Raw genomic sequence first — 22,474 nt, 5'->3', positions numbered from 1 at the left:
CATGCTGCCCTTGTTCGTGAAATCAAGAACTTATTTCAACACACTTATTGTGAAGGGAATAAATGTGCGGACTAGTTGCCGAATGCTGGTTTTTCCTTACAACTAAGTCTCCATCAACATGGTTGGGTGCCTGGTGATCTCCAACAACTTCTCATGAATAATGTCATGGGTGTCTTTTGGCACCGGATGTACATGAAAAACTCTTATGTACTTTAGGTCTTTGCCTCTCTTGCAACTAAAAAAAAATAGTAAGATACAATTATTACTTTATTAAACTTAACCCATGTCTAAATATATTTATACTCTGTTCGGTTATTTTAACAAATTTAGTTTTATTTGCGCATGGACCAAATTTTAATTATGTATAATCTTTTATCAAACTATAGATTCCCAAGATGGACATGTGTTATCACCATGATTATTCATATATTTTCTAAAATAAACTATGACTAAATTATCACATTTATAAGTAGAGATTTTTTTTCCGAACATTTAGAGGATTATAAAGGAGGTAGCAAAAAATCTTGAAAGCAAGAGTAAGAGCATACTTCTTCCTCTTTAAGGTTTCATCTCTCCAAAGCCTTTAAGAACAAAAGCAAGATCAAATCTCTTCGTCTCCAAAGTCTTCCTCCTAAGATCAAAAGTAGACATCTTCCTCGATGTAATGTTTTCAAATCTTTAGGCAACCAAAAGATTGTGCTCAAGCTTAAGTTATAAGTAACTTTAATATAAATTCATTACATATTTTTTTAAAAATCATAGGATCTCTGCAGTTATCGTATGTATTTGACAAAACCCATTTATTGACAATATATTAAGATTTTTTTATTCAAAATTACTCACAACGTTCAATGATCAATAAATAATAGTTTTCTATTGTCTTTCAATTGATTATTTTTTAACAAAAATTAAGTATGTTAGTGATCAAGTAAGTGCACTGCCGAATTAAAGCACCATTAAAAATTTAATATTATTCGAGATTAAACGAGTTCACTCTCAAATTAAAAACTCATAAACAAATCAATCTTGCACAAGGTCAATCAATTGTCCATTGAATTAACAATAAATCAAATGAAATATAATCCAAAAATATTATATTGCGGAGAAAATAATAAAATCATAAAGTTTGTACCTTATTCTTTAGCAAAAATTTTAAACGCAAAAGTTATCTATATATTCTATAATCCAAAAGTAAAGGTCCAAAAAGTACTCATATATATTCAAATATTTTACAAAGAAAGATATGATGGCGTTTACTGACATGACCATTAGCTTAGTAAGAAATTAGAAATGTTTACAATTTTGCACCAACAAATGAACAAAAAAATTGCATGACTGATATTTTACATGTTTTTAGACAAATATCGTATTAGTTTACAATCTGTAATATTAAAATTAAGTTATTTAGTAAAATACTAAAAATACTTATACTTGTAACGACTAACATACGTCTCATAGGTTTTAAAATATTCTTATTTATTAAATAAACTCTAATATTTTATTTTTACTTCATGTTTTATACACGAAAACTATAATGATATTTGAAAATTATAATAATGTTCAAAAATAAAAATAAAAATATATAACGTAAATTTGAAGATACTACAAAATTACCATGTATATCCATCCTAGCATACATAATTATATTAAGAAAATCAAGAGTTAGAAAACTAAAATTGGGCTTGAATGAGAGAATATGTTAAACTAAAATATGGGTTGGCTCAAGAACTGGGTCACAGATGAATTATAAATGGGTTTTATGGATGGGTTAATAATTTTCTTTTTGGATTTTGAGAAAAAGTGGTATAAGTATAATCTTAGATCTTAAATTAATTTGGTTTCCAAAATCAAATCACCACTAGTTAATTATTTTTTAAATTAAAAATTTTCATATTCACTTAAACTAAAATAAATATTGGGAGGATTAAATTTATATATGATAGTTATTCATCTTTATTTAAATTTTTATAAAAAATTAGGTAAATATTAAATGGTCTCGGTTAATACAATAAGTTTTCCTATCAAAATCGAAGAGGAAAAGAAAACATTTATTACATTTTTTTTATTATATATTATCATGTTACCGTTATTTATATTATTATATTTTTAAAAATTATTTTAATTTTAAATATGTAATTATTATATATTTATATATTATCATATTAAATATAAAATAATTTTTTTGAAAAAAAATAAGAAACCGGTATGGCTTTGTTTCCTTTATATATGTTTTTTTGCATTGCATAAATGCAGATACTCTAAAAAAATGTTTGAAAGTAAGACCAATTCTTTATATTACACGTTTGGGTATTGAAATGAATATGTCAAAAGTCATAACAATAAACCCTTGAAATTCCCACGTTACCCTCGTCATCCCAGCAAAATTCCATCTTGGAAGATAAAATCCAGCAATCGGACAAGGGAAGGCAATGTCGTTCCGTGAAATGTGAGGGGTAGTTTCCATTCATAATTGTTAAACAAAACTGAGAAAATTCTTCCCTTGAATCTCTCGGGTTCATGCGCAGGTACTTCTCCATCAATCCTACCTTCGGTTTTCTTAAATTTCTCAATTTGATCTTTTATTTTTCTCGATAAACTTTCATTTCTCTACCTTTGCTGGATTCTTCTCTTGTCTTCGCTGTTAGTCATCTCTTTTTGTCTCTCTGACCTTACATATACTACCTTCTTCTTTACATGTATTCGGTTATGAGATTGAGTGCAGCTAGGGTTTGTAAAATGAACGAGCAATTGTTTGTTCTTGTTTAGGGTTTCCAGATAATTTAATGATTCTAGCTTGATCTGATAGGCACTATGCTAGGCTTATGTTTGTGATTTTTGAACGTCTTTTTTGCTACTTGCGCTTTTTTCATGCTAGTTTTCTCTCCTGGTCTCTTACAGCCTCCTGTCCAATCTCCCTACTCGATACCGCTTCAGTCTCTTCTCGGGATTGCTCACTCTGCTGGACTACTTCACGTTTGGTTCTTAATCCAACATCGCAACGCGCTGCGCAGGTTCAGGTACAGATAGTTGTTTTCTTTTTTTCCTGCTTTCCCCCTTTATTTATCAAGATCAAGCGGTTTGAATTGTATAAATAAAGTGTTTTAAAGTTCCGGGCATTGTGTCTCGAGAAATTCCAGAAGTGGCTAATTAGAGTTCCAAATTATCAAACATTCTGGAATGTTATACATGAAAAACCTGTTTTTCTTGTCTCCCTTGACTGTGCTTTCTGTCTCAGTTTTTAGCTGGATCTGTTACTTTCAGATATCTTGTTGTTGGATACGTTGCATGATTGCATCGCAGATATTGCTGGTCTTGTTGTTTCAATTTTCTGGTTTTCTGGCTTCACTGCCATTGCTGCTTTTATTTGCTTTTAAGCTTTTTTTTTTTGCTAATGTTGTCTACATTTTCTGTGTTTGTGAGTTTGCTCCTTTCGTCAGTTTTTGTTGTTAGCAACTGTGCCTTTACTATTTCTTCAATAAGTTTGTATATTTTCAAACTATTTATTCCGTTATGGATTAATCCCCTATCTTTCCTGAATCATCCTTGTTGCCATCCCTATGTAATATATCTACTGCTCCATCATGATACGTTAGCTTCCTGTTGGATGTAATCCTGAGTGGAATCTGTCCTTGCGCAAAAGGAGATGCCTATGTTTCTTGAGACCTAAATGATGGAGTGTGAGTCAACATGCCCTTCAGAAAACGAAAAGAAAACCTATTTTTGTGTTTGTGAGGAGATCTTTCCCTTCAAACTGTGTTCTTAATGTTGCCCATTCAGTCAAGATTTGAAATATAGTAGCATATAAATAGATCACTCAGAAGGGAAGTAGCAGAGTAAGTTTCCCGACTAAAAGGCTTGGAACACTTTTGGTACAGTTTTTTCTGTAAGTTCTTTGTAAGACCCGTGAAATTGACTGACCACCATGGCTTGATGTATTCTACGTAGATACAATTTTCGATGGAATTTATTGTCGCTAAAAAGGGATGCATTATCTTTCTTAAGAGCTAAATGGTGTTGTTTAACCTAATATGCCTTTTCCTTGTCTTTTGTGCTTATGTCGAAGTCTTACATTTCAGAGGAATTTCTGCCTTTTTTGGTTCGTTAAAAAGGTTACAGAAAACTACCATCATCCCCTATGGTTTGGCATTATTGCGATTCAAATTCTGTAGCTTTTTTCTTTAGTTAAACTTTTTCCTGTGACTTTGTTGTCATCTTACATTAGACGGTGAGTTTTTTTCTAGGACATTTGCATGGATACGAACTTCTAAATACAAACTTGCGGAATCTCAAGGTGAAATAAATCAAAATTAAAGAAAGAAAAAGTTAAAACTATGATTGGTTCTCAAACGAACTAAAGCCAAATTATAAGGACTAAATTATGAATAAAAACTTTCATGGTTTGGATTTTTCTTTTTCTTCTCTAATTTTTAGTTACAAGAATCTCGAGGTTAAACAAATAAAAATTAGAGAAAGACAAGAAGAATAGTTTAAAAGCTAATAATTTTATGTAAAATGAAGAAAACCAAATTACAAGGGCTGAATTATTAAAAAAATTCACGACTTGAATTGTAATAAGCCCAAAACAAATGGAATGAAACTGTAATTTGCCTAAAAGATTATTGGGAAATAGAAGTAGATTTACCAAGATAGGGGACTTAATTGTGTTGCAATCGACATCTTGCAATCACTCAAACATGTTTCATGTTGACTTTTGCCATGTTCAATATTCTATGCTTATGTGGAGAAAATATTCTTTGAATGAAAAATAATTCTTAAACCTGCATATTTTCGTAATTAATTTTTAGTAATTTTTTTTTTATAATTGGGACAACTTAAACTCATTATTGTTTTGCTGGTTCGCTTAGTTTTTCACAATTGAGACAACTCAAGTCAGTATTCTTTTACTGGTTTTCTTAGACTAACATATTTTTTTTATGTAGAGAATTTTCTAATATCAACAATTTAAACTGCTTATTGTTTGTTGTGGGTAAAAGTGAACAAGAGTTAGGGGTCCAACCAATTTAACAGAAATCACTGGAAACCCCTAATCCTGACTGACTAAGTGATTGGGGGGTTAGGAACCAGTTAAAGAACATAAAGATTGTAACAGAAAGCAGAATAAATACCTGAATGTAGAGCCTTAATGAGCATAGGATGAAAACAAGAATGCTGAAGATGTCCACCCTCTGACCATTTTATAATTTTTTCCCTTCTGTCGACTCTTTCTCCATTAAATAAATGAAGTGTGAACTATATCCAGTTGGATTTTATGATTGCTATGATAAAAACTATCAGATTATACCTGCAGGTGTGATGATAGTTTTGTTCTTTGTTGTGGATTCCATTAAATAAAATGTGTTGGAAATATTTTCTGTTGACTGCCAAGTGTGACAGATATTTCTTACATGTATGAACTGATTATGGACCAAAAATCAACTGTCCAGGTCAATGCATTGACTAAGAAAACTCATGGATGTCTCCTTCTCTGGTACTTTCCTTTCTCCCCGCGCCCTGTAAACATAGAGAACCTTCTGCTTCTTTCTTGACTGGCTCTCTCACCAAATTATTCCCATTCATTAATCCTCATTATTTCTATAATTCTGTTCTCACGATCTTATTTCTCGTTTGCTTAATACTGTAAAATGTGCAAACATTCACTTTAATTTAGTTTAATTTAAGCAGTTAATACTTTGCTCCATCTGTGTGTTATTAGGGTTAGTTGATTAATTAATTTCTTTTTTTCTTTTCAATCTTCAAGGTTCTTGATTGCGTCAAAGTAAATGGCATCTAGGAGAAATTTACGGTACAGTCAGCTTCCTGGTGATGAAGATGGTCAATATGATGTTAACAGTAGAGGGAGAAAATATGACCCTCGTTTTGATTACACCCCAAAGTCACTCGATAGAATCCCATGGAAATCCATTGCCCTTGCAGTTTTCTTGCTTGTTCTTGGATGTTTTCTCCTCTTCCTTTCCTTCTTCATCTTTACTGGTCACATGGGTGGAGAAAACTCTCAGGCTTCTGGACTTCTAGCCCTTGGAATTCTCACGTTTCTTCCAGGTATGTTGGTTCACGAGTTCCTGTTGCTATAGTTAAATCTTTTTATTCATTTCCTGAATTGCATTTTTTTTCTTCCACCCGCTGAATAATGGATTTATTAGGTTGGCCTTTTGGATGGTCATGACTTTGAAACCCCTTTTAATAAGGATGGTTCCCGCGTTTGTGAATTGTGAGGTTAATTAGTGAGACTTAAGAGAAGGAATCTAAAAATGGAGTTGGTAGCACGGAAAATGAGAACGGTAGGAGAGCTGTCATACACAAAGTGATTTAGCATTTGGCTGACTGTACAAATAAAGTTGTTGGCAACTTGAGGAAAAGAATTCACAGAAAAGTTTTCTTTCAAACTTTAGCTTTAGAAGGCAAGAACTTTCATGAGATTGAAACGTGGTTGTGAAGATTTCCAGTAGCAAGTACTATTGTTACCATTTAGGTTATTAGGAAGTTGGCAGGGAACAGAAATGAGTATTATTTGGTTTGTAGAAATATCTGGGCCTTGGAGGAGCTCTTGTGCATTACATATACATTTAAGTGATAGAATGCATAACCTTTTCTGTTACTCATGGAACTCAATTTGAGTCTAGAATATTTGATTTCCTTGACCTGATATTCTCATTATCTGGACCCTAATAACATTGGTTCTTTTAGGATATTTTACCGTTTTATAAGTTACTTCTTTTTTTACTTTTCTATATATGAATACTGGAATCTTAGGTAGCACAAATTTTTACTTTTGATGCCGTGGACTAACAATATCCAGATAAAATAAATCATTGGTTGAGATATTTGGGCATTTCTGAAAGCATTCTTGATTCTGCTTTTTGGGTTTATAGCTCTCAGATTTTCACTTGTTCGGTGCATAGTGCATACTCCATGTTTGACAGTTTTAACATCTTTATTTAGTACTTATAAATGATAAATCTGCAGAAGGAGATCACTTTTTGTTTTCTTTTTTAATTTGAAAAAACTTAGTAGAAAAGGAAACTGATTGGGGAAAGTTCACTGGTTTAAAATTCATGGTTGTAGGTTTTTATGAGACTCGGATAGCATATTATTCATGGAGAGGTGCTGCAGGATATCACTTTGCTTCGATTCCTTCTTACTGATGCATTTGCCTTCATTATGTTATTCTGATATAGGGTTTACCAATTTTGTGTAGAACACATCAGTTCTCACTCAAAGTTGGATAGAACTGGGGAACTTTTTGACTGGGAATTTTAAGGAGAATCATAGAATGTATTAGTTATGTGGAACTTTTACTGAGAGACCTGAAACATCTGTATAGAAAATCATGTCTCTATAAATTGGTTGTTCTTTCAAGCATAAGCATCTTGCATTTTCTTATAATGGATCAGGACCTTGATAATGCCAACCGCAACACCGGCGAATAAACATCTGTGTGTGTTTTGAATGGAATGTTTTTTGGTTTTAAAAGAATTTCATTAACAAAATTGGTAATCAAAATTAAGAATTAATATATCTAATGATTATTATAATTATTATTATACTATATCAGTAAGAGTTATATATAAAAAGATTAAAAAAAAAAATAGTAGTAATTCAGCTAACGGAGTGATGATTTAGCTTTTTCTGAAGAGTTATCAAATGTTGTATGAGCATCTTATTTTTTTAATAGAAATGGATGATGAAGCATAGAGTGTATCCCATCTAGAAAATCTTCAATATTTAATTTCATAATCACATTAAAGAAGTTTTATTTTAATTATTACATTTTTTTTGTTTTAATTTGATCGCGGAGATGTTGCCAGTCGCATAGGCATTGTATCTAACTTTGTTGCTTAATAATAATGATAATAATAATAATAATAATAAAAATGTGTTTATATATAATAATAATTAAAAGATTTAAATTAAAATTACTTGCTTAAAATTATTATTATTATATGTTATATACGTAATTTTGATAAAAGCTTAAATACGTGGGGCATTATAGTTTGAAATCAATCCAATATCCAATTTAAGTTAGATATATATGTGATTTCTCCACCAAGTAAAAATACAACCGTATTATAATGGAGCTGAAGTATGAACAAAGTGAGATAAATTATGTGAAATTTGTTCAAATTATGATTAAATTATACATCTCAAATATTTAAGATTTATGAATTGCGTGGGAACAGAACAGAACAGAGTTAAAATATATATATATAGCATGCATGAGAATTAAGTTTCCCCAATATGCGGCAAAAATGGAAAGAAGTCCATGTGGGAAGCCCACTCTTGATCTTATTATTAATAGGAGATGATATCAGCATTGATGGACTGTAATATTTCAAATTTTATTACTCTTGAAGTTAAATTATTTATATTTTTATTATTAACACCAAAGTTTGTGTTGGTGATCATATAATAATCAATTGTATAGGGATTTGGCCATGACAAACAATATAATATTACTTATAAAATTTAAAAAAAAAATAAAATTGAATAATTGTTTTTTACTAGGAATTTAAATAATTAGGAGCATGCACGTTCCCCACTTCTAATATCAATGATGCATTACACCAACTTCAAAATATGCCTTCCTTGCTTTCAAAATCTTGATAGAGCAAGAAGAAGTCCCCTTACGTACAATTTTATAATTTTATGTGCAATACGTGTCATATACATATACATATACATATATGTATACATGTATTGTAACCTACCTTATAATGGGAAAGTGGAACACATACCATCCACACATTTTGAGAATGGGTATAATTATATTAGTATTAGAAAAAAAAAAAAAAAAAAAAAAAGTAATAAAACATATAAACTTGTGAATAATTTATAACATCAACACTTAATTATTAAAAAAAATCCACAATACTTATATAATTCGTAGTATAAATCTTTAACGAGAGCCTTCTAAGGTCTATCATTATGGATAAGAATAAATTTAATTAATTTGTGATTTATTGTTGGAAGGTGGCTGGCTAGTCAGGTTCTTGATAATAATTATGGTTAATTAATTAATTTATTGAACTAAAATAATTATATTTGAATAAAATAAAGAAGAAAAACACCAAATTCCAATGACATCATAAATTATGTACGTACATACATACATATATATAGGTTTTTGAAGCATCTTGGTAATCTCCTAGGAATGGGTCAAACACATAAGTTGATTTTATTTACTTGTAAATAATAATAATAATAATAAACCTACTTCCACTCAGCTTCCATGTGATTTTGCCTTGATAACTCGAACATGCACCAGGCCATAACCTGTAACTTCTGCACTCACATTCATCCTGTGAATTCTACTTTTTCAGATTTCTTTCTTTCTTTCTTTATTATTATTATTATTATTATTAGTTTTTCTAAAAAGTCAATTAACTATAATAATATTTAAAAGTGACTACTTTTTATTTTTTTTAAAAAATACATTTTGTACTCTTATCTAAATGTAATAATTCAATTCAATTCAATTTTAACAAAACGTTTAGAATTTTATAATTTATTTAAAATTCAAAATAAAAAATGAAAAGATATTGAATTTCATTACTTTAATTAAACAAGTACAAATTTTTATCATTCCTCAACTTCTACAGTGTTTCTCGTAAGTTGCAGGACATAATATCATCATGAAGGAAAATGAAATGTTGACTCTTATTTTATTGTCATTCCCCCCCAACTTTTGACTCTGTACGTTTTGAATTTTGATTGCTTCGATTCATCATTATTTTTTATAATTTGGAATTTCTGTGCGAAAAAGAAATTGCACGTCTACATAACATATATATATATATGAATAAATATATTGTACAGTTGTAAGTAATGAGGACATTACCACAAAACAATATTGTAGTAAATATTTCTTTTACTGAATCCAAACTTCTAAAATAGTAATATGCACACAAAAATTTGTGCAAAATTGAGTTTACCATAATTCAGCATTACATGATTTGATTTTCTTTATTTTAAATAAATATATTAAATCTTCAAGAATATATAATCTATCCATATAAATATTTCTAAAGTTAAATAAATTATAAAATTTTCAAAAAAAAAAAAAAAAAAAAGAATTACAAAATACTAATATAAACGAATTAATAATTTTATCAAAGCTAATTACCAAAAAATTATTTTTTAAAAAAATTTAATTAACAATACAACTGTAAATTATGCAATAAAACGACAAAAAACAAATGGCGATGAGGAAGTTGCGGGTTGCGAGAGGCACGAAAACACGTGGGAGCTTTTAAAAAGAGAAGGGAAAGGAGAGATAAAACGATGACGTTTTAAAAAGGAAAAAGTGGAAAGTAGAGAGAAGACGACGACGTTTTAAGCCAAAAATAACAAGGACGATGACGCGGCAGGGAGACAAAAAGGGACAACAGGATTCCTGCGTGCGAAGTAAGTCTGCTAAATTTAAGACGGCGAAGCAGATGGTGAGACACTGATGGAGATGAGTTATCTATACCAGAATATTACGAGCAGTTCTCTTCTCTCTCCTCTGTCAATTATAATTACTAACTATTTCAATTTAAGTAATTAATTAAGAGTACCGATTTTTCCAAACCGTAATTGTAACAAAATCCAATCTTTTCTTCTTCTTAGTCATTGCTCTCTTTCTTTTTTTCCTTTCTCCACGTCTATCCTCTCAGGCATTCATGGGTTTTTATCACAGAGGATTCTCTTAGAAACCCAACAATTACAACAGGGGAATTCTAGTTTCCGACTTTCCATGCCCGGATCCGACTTTTAAGGACCCACTATATATACGTATATATATAATAGATAGCTAGATTATATTGCTCCTTCCTCCCCTCTCTGTGCTGTCCTTTTCCGGGCTTTTATTGATTTTGTTGCGGAGAGTGGGAGATCCGATTTGCAGATACACAGACTTATATTTCATCTTCAGGTTCGGATTCATCGTTTTTTCCCTCTTCTTTTTTCTTTTCTTTTCTTTTTTTTTGTTTTTGTTTTCCTGTTCAGTTTTGAGGTTTTCATGTTTTATTACCGATTTACTTCCCTTAGTATTTCTGGGCTTTTGTTTAACTTTTCAATCATGCAATGCACTGTTGATTTCCTATCATTCAAATGCATAACCTCTGGTTCTCTCTTGCTTGTGTTGAATTCCTGTCTCTGTTGATTTTATTGATTCTTTTTCTTTTTTCCGCGAATGGATTCGTGTTTGGAGCTTTTTCATAAAGTTATTTTTTTCTTTTTAATAATAAAGCTCTGTTTTTCGTAGTGAGAGAAGAATAATAAAACTTTGTTTGGATAATCTTGATTATCTTTTTGCTTCAAAATCTGACCCCTTTTATCAAAACTATTTTTGTTCTTTTAACAGGTATCTTTTTTAAAAAAATAAAATAAATAGAAGAGCTATTCACATGCCATGAATCTAAATTAATCTTTATCATCTTCGTTTCTTGTCTTCTTTTTGTCAGTGTAGTTCTCTATGAATTATGGACTGTGATTTGAGCATTTTCTTGTTTCTCTTTGATGTGGACATATCTGTATGCATGCTTATTTATTCATATATGCCTACAAATATCATTTAATTTCATTAAATCCTGTTCATAATTTTGTCTGTTTACCTCATTGGATGCGGACCCTTAGCCTTATTTTCTCCTTACTTTCCCACTTTTTTATTTTTCTTCTCAAGGTGAAAATAAGCTTCTATGCAAAAGAGAAGAGAGGGCTCTCTTCATTTCTTTCTCTCTTCCCTTCCAAAAAGTTATTTTCTTTTCAAGGAGCAAGGTTCCTTTTTCTTAATATGTAATTTTATTTTATTATTTGGAAAATTTTCTTTCTTACAGCTTTTACTTTCGTTTCTATTTACTTGTTGAATATGTTATGATATGTCTTGGCAAGAATATTACAATGACCATTAAGGAGACTGGTCCAGTTTCCTTTCTCCGGTTTACGTCATGTATCTGGATGTACATTGCAAGTTTGAGTCTTGATTAACATATGTTTTGTTTATTAGCTTGCTTGGAGGGTGGACTTTTGTTTTGTTATCTTTCCAAATTCTTATTGTGAATCATTGTTCATATAATTCGTTTCTTAATGCTTAATACATGCTTACATCTTAATTTTGGCCATCTTTTGATTGAAAGAAAACCATATTTCTTTTTTGTCAAAATCTTGTATTCTACAGTTATGGGGAGTTGTGTCTCTACACACTCAAAAAGAATCAAGCCACGTAAAAAATGCCGTCACAGATCCACCAAACGCCTTGGGAAGGCTTCCAGTTGTGTCTCTGATGGAACCAAGAGAAGGGTTAGTGATGCTGGAAGTCGTGTGACGGATATCTCTGTCAGTGAGTTTGTACACATGGACTTTGAGAAAGGTGCAACCACTGCTTGCAGAAGATCTGAAGTTTCAAACACAACATTCCATCTCACTCAATTGCAGTGGTACCTTAGTCAAGTTGAACAAAATGGTATGCAGTTTTTATTACAACATAACTAGTAGATCAGTTTGCAATTTTATGTTGATGTTATAGATTACAGCTATGGGATAAATTGTATTGCCTTGTTAAATTTTTCTGGATTCAGAATCTAAGTCAAGACAAAAGAATAAGAAAGAAAGTTGCATTCTCGCAATTTCTACCCATATCTATATATACTATGTATTATATGGCCGAAAAGAACTGGAATTCACTTCTACAGTCTCTCCTTGCAGTTATCTGCCAGGAAGATGCTTGGTTTGATTCTGTCAGTATTCTGGAATCTGACTCAGATGACGATTTCATCAGTGTGAGTGGAGGTAATGAGAACAACTTCTACTGGATGGTATATTCTATGTTTGTAAGATGAAACGATTGTTCCTGTCGAGGAAAATAAGTATGCAATTTGCCAAAATACAACCCTTACGCTCATTCTAGATGTTTCCAAAGAGATGCTGAACTAAAGAATGGCTGATGGATGTGATATTTGGCGATTATTTTCTCCTTCTGCTGAATTGTTGGCCCTGCTGCTAATTGGCAAGCACAATACTTACATATATGTATATGGAAAGCATATTTTGGACTTTGCCAGCCTGATTATGCTATGAAGCTGATAAACAGTAGGCCCTTTAGCTGTTTTTGTTATGCCATGAAGCAGTTAAAATAATAAGCCGTTCAGCAGTTTTCTTTAATTCTAGATGAGTGAAATTTTTTTGTTTTATTTATCAGTAAATTCTGACTCACGTTGTCTTTGATTTTTAATTTTCTTTTCCCTCTTTATGTTAGATGGTTTTCCAATAATGGGTAACCCAGTTGGAAACATCTCGAGTGGTCAAGTGCTTCAGTATGAAACCTCTTCGCGCATTGTGGATGGAAAAGGTAAATATGAAGAATACCATGAAAGTTACCTGAAAATAGATGGAGGTAAAACAGAAAATTTTTTTAGCAAAGATGGATTCAAGGAACCAAATGCATTTTCACTCATTACCACTCAAGGTTATGAGCTTTCGCGCTTGGGGAAGGCCGATCAAGCTTGCAACAACAGGAAGAAAGTTTTAGATCACTCTTATGGAAGCTTTAAAGGTGTAAAAGAGGATAGATGTGATTCTGAAGAGAAAGCTGTGAGATCTAGCTTAAGCCGGTTAATGCCTTCTCTAAGTTTCAACGACAAGGTTCTAAATTCACCTAGGGGACCACAATCTCAAAGAAAGAAGTCAGCAGTTTACAGGCTTTCATTTAAGAGGAGATCATGTGATGGGGAAGAAACCATAGAACATTGTATGTATTCAATTCTTTCATCTTCTTGTCGACAGTTTAATGGAGTTTCTTTTTATCCTTGTTGATGTATATCACATTGCTCTTCAGGTCTTGATTATTCTTGGGAAACTGTTTTTTCGTATTGCAGGTTCATCAAAGAGATTTCTGTATCGTCCCAGAGCAGGATTTATAATTCCACGTTGCACGGTGGAGAAACCAACTCCAGGATGTTGGTGCGAGATTCCACCGTCTACTTTTAAACTCCGCGGCGAAACTTATTTCAAGTATGCCTCCTGCAATTGTTTCACAACAAGCAGCTTTTATCTTATCAGTTTATCTTCTTTGTCATGGATGTAATTGCAAAATGATCTGCTGTGTAGAGATAAGCGAAAGTCCCCTGCTCCAAGTTGCAGTCCTTATACTCCAATTGGTGTTGATTTATTTGTCTGCCCAAGAAAGATAAATCACATTGCCCAGCATCTTGAGCTTCCAAATGTCAAAGCTGATACAAAAGTTCCTCCTCTTCTAATTGTCAACATACAGGTAATGTGAACTTGTCTTGTAGGAACTGCAAGTTCTTCAAGTGAATTATTAAAAATAAAAGCTTATGAGTAGCATATTCTCATGCTATGTCCTCTCATGTTCTCACAGTTGCCCACTTATCCTGCCGCAATGTTTCTTGGCGATAGTGATGGTGAAGGGATGAGTCTTGTCCTTTATTTCAAAGTTTCTGAAAATTTTGAAACAGATATCTCTGTGCAGTATCAAGAGAGCATCAAGGTAATGCCATTTTGAATTTACCTACTTCTAGTTGAATTAGAGGCTTTGTTTTAAGTCTATATTATGGTGACTGTTTTAAACTTCTACTATAAGCCTGTAATAGAGACTATTGCTTGGATGAGTGATTGAGTTATTATGTAAATATGGATTAGATTGTTAGGTTACTGCTTCAATAATCAGATTAATGGCACAAAATTCACTCATAGAAGTGAAGTTCATGTTACTTTATCTCTTTTTTTCTTGACGAACTTATTGAGACACCCGAGAGTAGTGACTCAGTTGTCATCTCTTCTGCCTTGTTCCGTCTCACTGGAATTTTCTCTTTCTACAGAAATTGATCAACGATGAGATGGAAAAGGTCAAAGGCTTTGCAAAAGATTCCACTGTTCCTTTCAGAGAAAGACTAAAGATCATGGCTGGGGTGGTGAATCCAGAAGATCTAAATTTGAGCTCTGCTGAAAAGAAGCTTGTAAATGCCTATAATGAAAAACCAGTTCTTTCGCGTCCTCAACATAACTTCTATAAGGTAAAGCTCAAACTTGATGATAAGTTAAGCATCCTACATGTTTAAACCTCTGAATTCGAAATTGTTTTGGTCTGTAGCTTGGAAGATAAGAGATCTGTCTTGATCTTATGTTCTTAGTTCGTTACCTTTCTTGGTTAAGTTAATCAGTCGAACAGACTTTTGTGATTGTCATTTTTGTTATAAGATGCTGCTGGGTAAATAGCTATCTCTCTCTCTCTCATATGCAGGGCCCTAATTACTTTGAGATTGATTTGGACATTCACCGCTTCAGCTATATATCAAGGAAGGGACTTGAATCATTTAGAGATCGCTTGAAAAACGGAGTTCTTGATCTTGGCTTAACCATCCAGGTAAAGCACCAGCATCCGTGCCTATCATTTGAAATAATGTTGTAAGTTTTAGGCGGAAAGATTTTCTTTTTTGTCCCTATGAAACGTGTTGGTCTTATAAATAAAAGAAAAGCTTAATAATTATGATATCTGGAGAGTTAGTGCGGAATTCATTTCTGTTTCTGCATAACGAGGATTTTTAATAACCAATTATGTATGCCAAGCAAGAATAATTCTAGTCTGATTCTTCATCCTCTTCACTAATCCATGGTTGAACCCACCCCTTTTCACATCTATTGTTAACAGGCTCAAAAGCCGGAAGAACTGCCGGAGCAAGTGCTTTGCTGTCTGAGACTGAACAAGATTGGTTTTGTGGATGAAGGGCAAATGCCCACACTTATGGTCCTAGATGATGACTGAAATGTATGTATATGCATGTATTGATGTGATGGAGGATCCAGAGTCAAGACCCTCTTTGTTTACCGAATCTGACCTTGCTGTAACTTAAATTGAAAAGAAAAGAAAAACAAAGAGAGAAAGAGAGAAATTCTTTTGTCCCCTAAATATTATGAATGAAATGTTTGTTTATCACTTAAAAATAACAATGTATATGTAATATTATCAAGCTATATACTATAAAGTTAATAAGGGTAAAATTTTCTTTTGGACCATCCTGGATGCAACAGTCGAAGGATTTGCAAACATGTTATTTTGATAATCTCTGCATAAAATCTTTGTTCGGAAAGAAGTTCAATGTGCTCATTGTTATCATATTTGGAGAGAAACAAGTTTAAAGAGTCAAGGGACCAATTAGATTGACTTGACTTTTTGTATTTTCATCCCAAAATTATATTCTGATTAGTATATATATATATATATATATATATATATTATTTAATTATTAAAATGTATTAATTTTAATTTAAAAAAATATTTAATTTGAAATGAAAAAATAGAAAAGAAGAGACAGCAGAGTAAATATTTAGGAAGGCAAGGGGCAAAGATTGGAGATGAAAGTAGGGTTAATGCGTGGGGTGTATGCTATATATAAGAAAAGGAGAGGCACGAAGGAAACCGAAGCAAGCGCCTTAGGCCGAGCGCTTACCTCTGGAGCGAGAGGTGGCGTGGTATTCCACGGAGAGAGGTTCCAGTGTGGCGCACCGAATGGTGGTGTGATAGGCGTACATTATACATTTTGGGATTCCATGGCCGCTCTGCAACTCTATTCTTTGCTGCCAAAGCGACCGGATTTCCCTACATTTTTCTTTTACTTTTCTTTGCTCAAATCAATTCCTTCTATATATCTTCCTTCCTCTTTTTCTTCCCTTCAATTTTTCTTCTAGTTTTCAGGGCTTTTAGAAATACGAGTCATGTTTTCCCAAGCTTCTTAGTTATGTTTTACACTGAATTTATTTCTTTCACGAATGTTAAAAATGTGTCTATATTCAAGAAGCTAAAAAGGTGAGTTTTTTGTTTTCTGAATATGACGGGAAATGGGTAATGGAAAGTGATGATCTTTTTTAGTTGCTGCCATTTTAGATTTAATTTCCAAGTGAAAGAAAAAAGAAAAAAAAAACGGAAAAAAGAATTAAACTATTTCTGTTCTAAATTCAGTGATTATATGAGCCCATACTTTTTCTGCTTGGGCTGAAAAACAAAAGCGTGCCAATGCTGTACATTAAAAAGTGATATATGAAGAAACAGGCTCTGAATCAAATGAATCAATAAATTTGTTGGCCAGTGTTGTTGTCTCTACCAATTCTATGCAGGCACTGTATGCTTAAACCCATCATCTTGTTCTGCAAAAACACCAAATTTAAAACATCTCAGTAATTTTCTACCCAAAGTTGTTACTGCCAATTGATTTATCAGCAAATTTCATCCGTAAGAAAGCTTCTTGTACCTCTTCACTCTCACTTCATGGTCTCCGAGCTGCTCGACGTATGTTGGTTTCATTCTTTTGCAAGATTTGATCGATTCTATGAGCTTCAGATAGTAGTGGCCCTGATGTTGTTTTGTTCTTGTAATCCTAATTGATTATGAAAATCACAATAAGATTAAAAGGAAAAAAAATAACTAGCTGCATTAATCACTTGTTTCTTTCTCTTTTCCAAATACCATTTGGCCAGAAAATGGTTCTAAAAATGTCAAAAAGAACAAACAGGTCACAATTCTCTGTTCTCTTCCCCTAAGATCAGCTTCTAAACGAGTTCAAACAAGGGATGTTGACGGAGTTTGGTATCAAGATTGGAGTTATTTATAAATGTAAATTTCCTCGGATCACTTACCAGATGGTTTGTTGGAGAGATTTCTTTCTGAGAAAAGTATAAACTAGATGCTGGTAAAGAATCTTGCTCATCAAAAAGGTTTTGCCTCATTAGTGTTGAACCTGTGGTGATCTTGTATAACTCACGCCCAAGGTTCTCGGTATGAGTCCTATGTAAAGTATTGTCAGTCTCTTTACTTGTCAACCTGAAAGTATTATTTGCAAAGATCATGCTTGATGCACTAATTTTGCTCATTGAGCTGGGTTGATTGTATGTTAATGTAGATATTGCATCGTCTTTTCGCTTTTTCCCCCAAGTGAAGCCGCTTGGTGCTGTGGTTTGTGATAGGCCTGTGTAGAGATAATCCCCTTGAGTGCTAGCCGTCCCTTGTGTCGTCTCCGACATGGTATCAGACATTAATGTATTTAATGCTCCTCTACTTATCTCGCTATCTCGTCCCTTATGAATAGGTGCATTACCACCATTATTTCTATGAGAAACTCCAGTATTCTCTTGCATTTCCTGGGAAAATTAACAAGGAACAAGATCCAATGTGAACTACATAACAGCAAACAATACTTAGAAAACATATGTTCATGCAGAGAGATGTTCTTTATTAATCCTTTTTTGTATACCCGCTAAATCAATTAATGAGTCAAAGTTTTGATGTTAGCCCATTAACTCAAACCTCACTTCATCTGAATCTAACCTAAGTGAGAAGGAGGAAGTACCTCATTTGATGCTAATTTACCAAAATTCTTCGACTCCTGTGCCAATTTTCGGGCTTTTCTTGATTTTTTTGAAGGTCCAGAATCTCGCATCTTTACACCAGCCTTTTTCCTGGATAGACAATCAATTATCTAGTTAATGATATGTGCACCATTCACAATAATTGAGAAGAGGTTGATGATTTTTCCCACAGTGCTAAATAATCAATTCTTAGTTTCATGTGAGAAAAAGTAGTCTTATACAGTCAAAAAAGGAAAAAGAAAAAGGGTGTTCTAGTTTGATCATGGAAATGCCAACACTGACCAGTTTAACCCTAAAAGTTCAATAACACAAATATTATGCTTTTCATTATGTCTATGATAAGTGCAATAATGGAAAGCAGTCTTAAGATTGCTGCTTTTAGTCCAGAGAACACTAAAGAACAAAATGCTTTTACCTTCGTAATTCTTCACGATGTTTAGCGTCGATTTCTTTGTTAGGTGGATACTTGGGCATGCTTGATGGATCACATGCATATGGCCTTGTATTGAAATACTGAGAACAAAATAAGACAAATAAATATAAAACTAAAATGAAGATAGTAAATATAAAACTCTTCAATAGCGTATAAGTTGATATTAAGATTTTTGAACAATAACAAAAGCTTGTTTGTCATACTAAAACACACACATAATGAGACAGTGAACATTCAGCATCTTGCTGAAATGAAACTTAAAAAAACGGAGCATGTATTGTGAAACTGGAGATTTACGGAAAGAAATAACAGCTACCTCAGAAATAAGGGCAGAAGATGCAGTTCCACGTTTCTCGGGTTCTATGGAAAGAAAAGTTTCAAGCAAGTTCACTGCACTTGTTGGAAATTCCTTGCACCTTTCCCGCAGAGTACTTTCATATGGATGCTGTGGCTTAAACATTGTTACATGAGGAAGCTTAGACTTATTCCAGTAGTCTTCATGAGGAGAACCACAAAGCTTGTAGATCTTGTGTAATTGTTCAATCTGCAGATTGATGGAGAAGACTAATCAGCATTGAACTATAAAAGATAACAAGTCAATTCATTTTAATATTCAGACTTGAAACTGCTTGTAGTTATTAGAAAGTGCTACATTACAATATTCACCTCAGTTCTTCCTTTAAGGATAGGTTTCCCTAAGAGGATTTCTGCAAATACACAGCCCACACTCCACAAATCAATTGATACTCCATAGTTTGTTGACCCCATAAGCAGTTCAGGAGCTCGATACCATAAAGTCACTACACGACTAGTTAGCTGACTCTTGTTCCTTGGGGTGACGATGTTTGCCAATCCAAAATCTCCCAATTTCAAAATTCCTTGGTTGTTTACCAAAATGTTTGATGCCTTAATGTCGCGATGCACTACACCTCGTAAATGACAATGCTCCAGTCCCCAAAGTAGCTGCTTCATGTAACACTTCACCTACACATACAGCAAAAACCAGCTTTTAATCTTACTATGAAGGGAGAGAAAGAATCATAGGTTAACCTTATAGAACCGGAAATAATGCCAGAGTTTGATAACGCATAGATTAACCTTTTTTGTTAAACTAAAATACCTGTGACTCAGTGAACCTGATGTCAGGGCAAGATGATAATCCAGCAAGATCATGTTCCATATATTCAAATACAAGATATATGCTGTTTGATAATCGAGATGTAATTAACCCCTCCAACTTCATGATATTTGGATGGTCAAGTCTGCGGAGAATCAATATTTCACGTGCCATAAATCTAATGCTCTCTGGCTGAAAATTGTCGAAGCGCACCTTCTTTAAGGCAACCATCTTCCCAGTTTCAACTTCACGTGCCCGGAACACGCTGCTGTATGTACCTTGCCCAATCTGTACAGAAGCAGGAAATTAAATAACTTTTTGTCAGAGTCTGGAATAAGGAGGTGACCAAGTTTTTATCACAGAACAATATATTGTAGCACAAAGCAAAAGTTAGAAAAGAAAACAACCAATCCACAAACATTAAAATCCTATCAAGAAACTTAAGGTTGAATTTATGTTTGAGTTCAAACCAAAACCTCTTACATAATCTCACAGTTTGTTTGTCTCCCAGCACTAAATACCGTATTTTTTATTTTGGTATCTGCTAGTCCTAACAATATATCCTATTAGTAGGGCTTGCCTATCTTACGTTTCGAGGCTGATAATGTTTAGGTCCTCAGGCATCTCAATGTGAATAGTTTCTCTCATTATTTTAAGCCCTAAATCTCACGTTCGAGAGATTTCTAACGTGAACCGACTTCTCACACAGCATGACGCCTACGATCAATTCAAAGCTCTGTCTTTGAAGTTTGCTTATGGCTAAGGTGTAGATTGTATATTTTCTACCCTCAAAGTTCATTAGGTAATATGATAGGATAAATTTCGGGTAACCTTCTTCAATTATCGAAAAAAAAAAAGAAAAGTTTCGTGCTTGAAAACCCACTTGATATAAACTTTCAATCTCTTGGGAGAGGAAATTGAATTTGATCAATCAAATAATCGTTCACCTATTACATTTCAAGCCTCAATCCGCCTTCATTGCTTCAGCTGATCAAAATAACAAGCATTAAATTAGAGTCCTCGAGAGGTTTTTAAATACGGTTCAACACCTTCTTCATTCATCTAATTCAATCGCAAATACCTCCAGGCTTTACAATATCATGTTTTAACAATGGTACTAACCCAACAGTTCTCTCTCTGTCTCTCTCTCTTGCATGTAAAGGTTTAGGAAACATATATTACATCAACTGACATAAAAACACATGGATAATGATTCATGAAACATGAGAAAAATAGGCATAAAAAACCACCTTCTCCAATTTCTCAAATGCGTCAGCACGGAGAGGCACCCACCCATGAACGGCCTCGCTGGCAGCGGCACTAAGCCACGCGGGCCAACCGGCTGCAATCTGCTCGGCTGCCACATTCCCATGAGACAAGGCAAGTTTTAAACTAACGCCACTCCTGCCATTGTTGGAGGTCCCCTTCTTGGATTTCCCAAAGCGGCGGCTACCGCTTCGCTGGGTATGAGCCTGACTGTGGGTATGGCTGTCTCTCGACGTAAAATCGTCGTCCCTGTGCTGAAAAGATTTGGAATTGGCATGGGAAGATGAATCCTTGGTGGAGAAACCCCGTACGAGACCAGACGATTTGCTTCTGTTAGGAACAGGGGAGGCAGCCACCACAGAAGTGGCATTCTTGGAATTGATGCAACCCATTAACGATTTCCCGGAGCTGAGACCGACCCAGATCCGGAAATGGGTCCAATATGGGGAATCAATCCCCACATCAGGCCAAATGGGAGGCAAGAAAAAAAGGGGGGGAAAGAAAGAAGAAAATGGCGGTTAAACCATGGAAAAGAACAGAGTTGTTTAGGAGGAGGAGGATGTCATCTGCGCTTTGCTGTTTGCGAGATCTGCGGAGGACAGAAGACATTCCCGAAACCAAAGGAAGAGAGGAGGAGATGGAGAGATTTGTGGGTCCAATTTGGCCCTTCATCTTTTTTTTGGCAAAAGAGGAAAAGGTGAAATGTGACCGTTAGGATACTTGTATTATATCATTTTCCACGTTGGTTTCTTTTTGTTGTCTTCTTTCCTATTTTAGAGAAATGGAGGGAAATAATAGACGACTCTGCTTGCAGAAAACGCCAGCTGTCCCTAACTGTTCCCACTTCAGGTTCTTATCCCATATTCTGCTGCTCTACCCTTTTGTCTACAGATGGTTTTAGGAAACTGTTGACGACTTCGATCTTCAGGTATTTTTGTCAAGCATGTCAAACATCTATCAATTTGCTTGTTATGGCTGGTCAAACCAAAGAACATCCAGCTCTTAATATCTTTTCTTGCAAAAAAGAATTTCTTTTTCCAACAACCATAAGTTGTCTCTTGACCGGAACTAGTTCTGGATAAAGTCGAATTGGAGGAAACTCATACTAGCGTTAAATTTTGACTAGTATGACAATAGGAATTCCATTTGACAGAAAATCTTATCTGGGTTTGCTAAATATTTGGGAAAAAAAATTTCTAAAAAGGTTTACTAATTTCCGTAGCATTAACGATCCTAATCATTAGGTTAGTTGAATTGTATGAAACCACTCATCATTCTAACAG

At 33.6% G+C, this 22,474-nt stretch overlaps 3 protein-coding genes across 5 annotated transcripts; 2 read left to right on the top strand and 1 right to left on the bottom strand.

Moving 5' to 3' along the window:
• Positions 1-2,269: 2,269 nt before the first annotated feature.
• LOC110820299 (transmembrane protein (DUF872)) lies at positions 2,270-7,383 on the top strand. 2 transcript variants are annotated; one of them, XM_088217128.1, is made up of 5 exons: positions 2,270-2,525; positions 2,899-3,017; positions 5,445-5,488; positions 5,759-6,060; positions 7,084-7,383. In XM_088217128.1, the coding sequence occupies exons 4-5, from the start codon at positions 5,781-5,783 to the stop codon at positions 7,161-7,163; spliced, it is 360 nt and encodes a 119-aa protein (XP_088073254.1). In that variant the 5' UTR covers positions 2,270-2,525; positions 2,899-3,017; positions 5,445-5,488; positions 5,759-5,780; the 3' UTR covers positions 7,164-7,383. The 2 variants fall into 2 exon arrangements, with proteins under 2 accessions (XP_088073254.1, XP_021905440.1); XM_022049748.2 differs by lacking the exon at positions 5,445-5,488 and having other exon boundaries at positions 2,276-2,525.
• Positions 7,384-10,448: 3,065 nt separating this feature from the next.
• LOC110820134 (DUF1336 family protein (DUF1336)) lies at positions 10,449-16,029 on the top strand. 2 transcript variants are annotated; one of them, XM_022049543.2, is made up of 10 exons: positions 10,449-10,930; positions 12,176-12,460; positions 12,703-12,786; positions 13,253-13,744; positions 13,872-14,007; positions 14,104-14,266; positions 14,375-14,503; positions 14,835-15,029; positions 15,257-15,379; positions 15,665-16,029. In XM_022049543.2, the coding sequence occupies exons 2-10, from the start codon at positions 12,178-12,180 to the stop codon at positions 15,776-15,778; spliced, it is 1,719 nt and encodes a 572-aa protein (XP_021905235.1). In that variant the 5' UTR covers positions 10,449-10,930; positions 12,176-12,177; the 3' UTR covers positions 15,779-16,029. The 2 variants fall into 2 exon arrangements, with proteins under 2 accessions (XP_021905235.1, XP_021905238.2); XM_022049546.2 differs by lacking the exon at positions 10,449-10,930 and adding an exon at positions 11,439-11,775.
• Positions 16,030-16,936: 907 nt separating this feature from the next.
• Positions 16,937-22,000, bottom strand: CDC2CAT (CDC2C). The gene is made up of 9 exons (XM_088217087.1): positions 21,176-22,000; positions 19,929-20,213; positions 19,475-19,792; positions 19,125-19,352; positions 18,791-18,888; positions 18,357-18,465; positions 17,647-18,147; positions 17,262-17,387; positions 16,937-17,157 (listed from the first exon to the last, which is right to left on the bottom strand). Exons 1-8 carry the CDS (start codon positions 21,581-21,583, stop codon positions 17,277-17,279), a joined length of 2,058 nt encoding a protein of 685 aa, XP_088073213.1. The 5' UTR covers positions 21,584-22,000; the 3' UTR covers positions 16,937-17,157; positions 17,262-17,276.
• Positions 22,001-22,474: the final 474 nt, after the last annotated feature.

The sequence above is a fragment of the Carica papaya genome, chromosome 1 (assembly GCF_054855325.1).
Source record: "Carica papaya isolate Zhongbai chromosome 1, ASM5485532v1, whole genome shotgun sequence".
Lineage (NCBI taxonomy): Eukaryota > Viridiplantae > Streptophyta > Magnoliopsida > Brassicales > Caricaceae > Carica > Carica papaya.
Note: the sequence above shows the minus strand (reverse complement) of the source record. Positions and strands in the feature narration are given on the sequence as shown.

What these genes read in the sequence shown, in the direction of transcription:
- LOC110820299 (XM_088217128.1), top strand. Translation starts at nt 5,781, where the DNA reads ATGGCATCTAGGAGAAATTTACGGTACAGTCAGCTTCCTGGTGATGAA. An exon ending in AATTCTCACGTTTCTTCCAG is followed by an intron (nt 6,061 to 7,083) that starts GTATGTTGGTTC and finishes TCATGGTTGTAG; the next exon opens with GTTTTTATGAGACTCGGATA.
- LOC110820134 (XM_022049546.2), top strand. Translation starts at nt 11,697, where the DNA reads ATGCAAAAGAGAAGAGAGGGCTCTCTTCATTTCTTTCTCTCTTCCCTT. An exon ending in TAGTCAAGTTGAACAAAATG is followed by an intron (nt 12,461 to 12,702) that starts GTATGCAGTTTT and finishes CTCTCCTTGCAG; the next exon opens with TTATCTGCCAGGAAGATGCT. An exon ending in TTCTAATTGTCAACATACAG is followed by an intron (nt 14,267 to 14,374) that starts GTAATGTGAACT and finishes ATGTTCTCACAG; the next exon opens with TTGCCCACTTATCCTGCCGC.
- CDC2CAT (XM_088217087.1), bottom strand. Translation starts at nt 21,583, where the DNA reads ATGGGTTGCATCAATTCCAAGAATGCCACTTCTGTGGTGGCTGCCTCC. An exon ending in CATCGTGAAGAATTACGAAG is followed by an intron (nt 18,466 to 18,790) that starts GTAAAAGCATTT and finishes TTGTCTATCCAG; the next exon opens with GAAAAAGGCTGGTGTAAAGA. An exon ending in TCTCTCCAACAAACCATCTG is followed by an intron (nt 17,388 to 17,646) that starts GTAAGTGATCCG and finishes ATAATCAATTAG; the next exon opens with GATTACAAGAACAAAACAAC.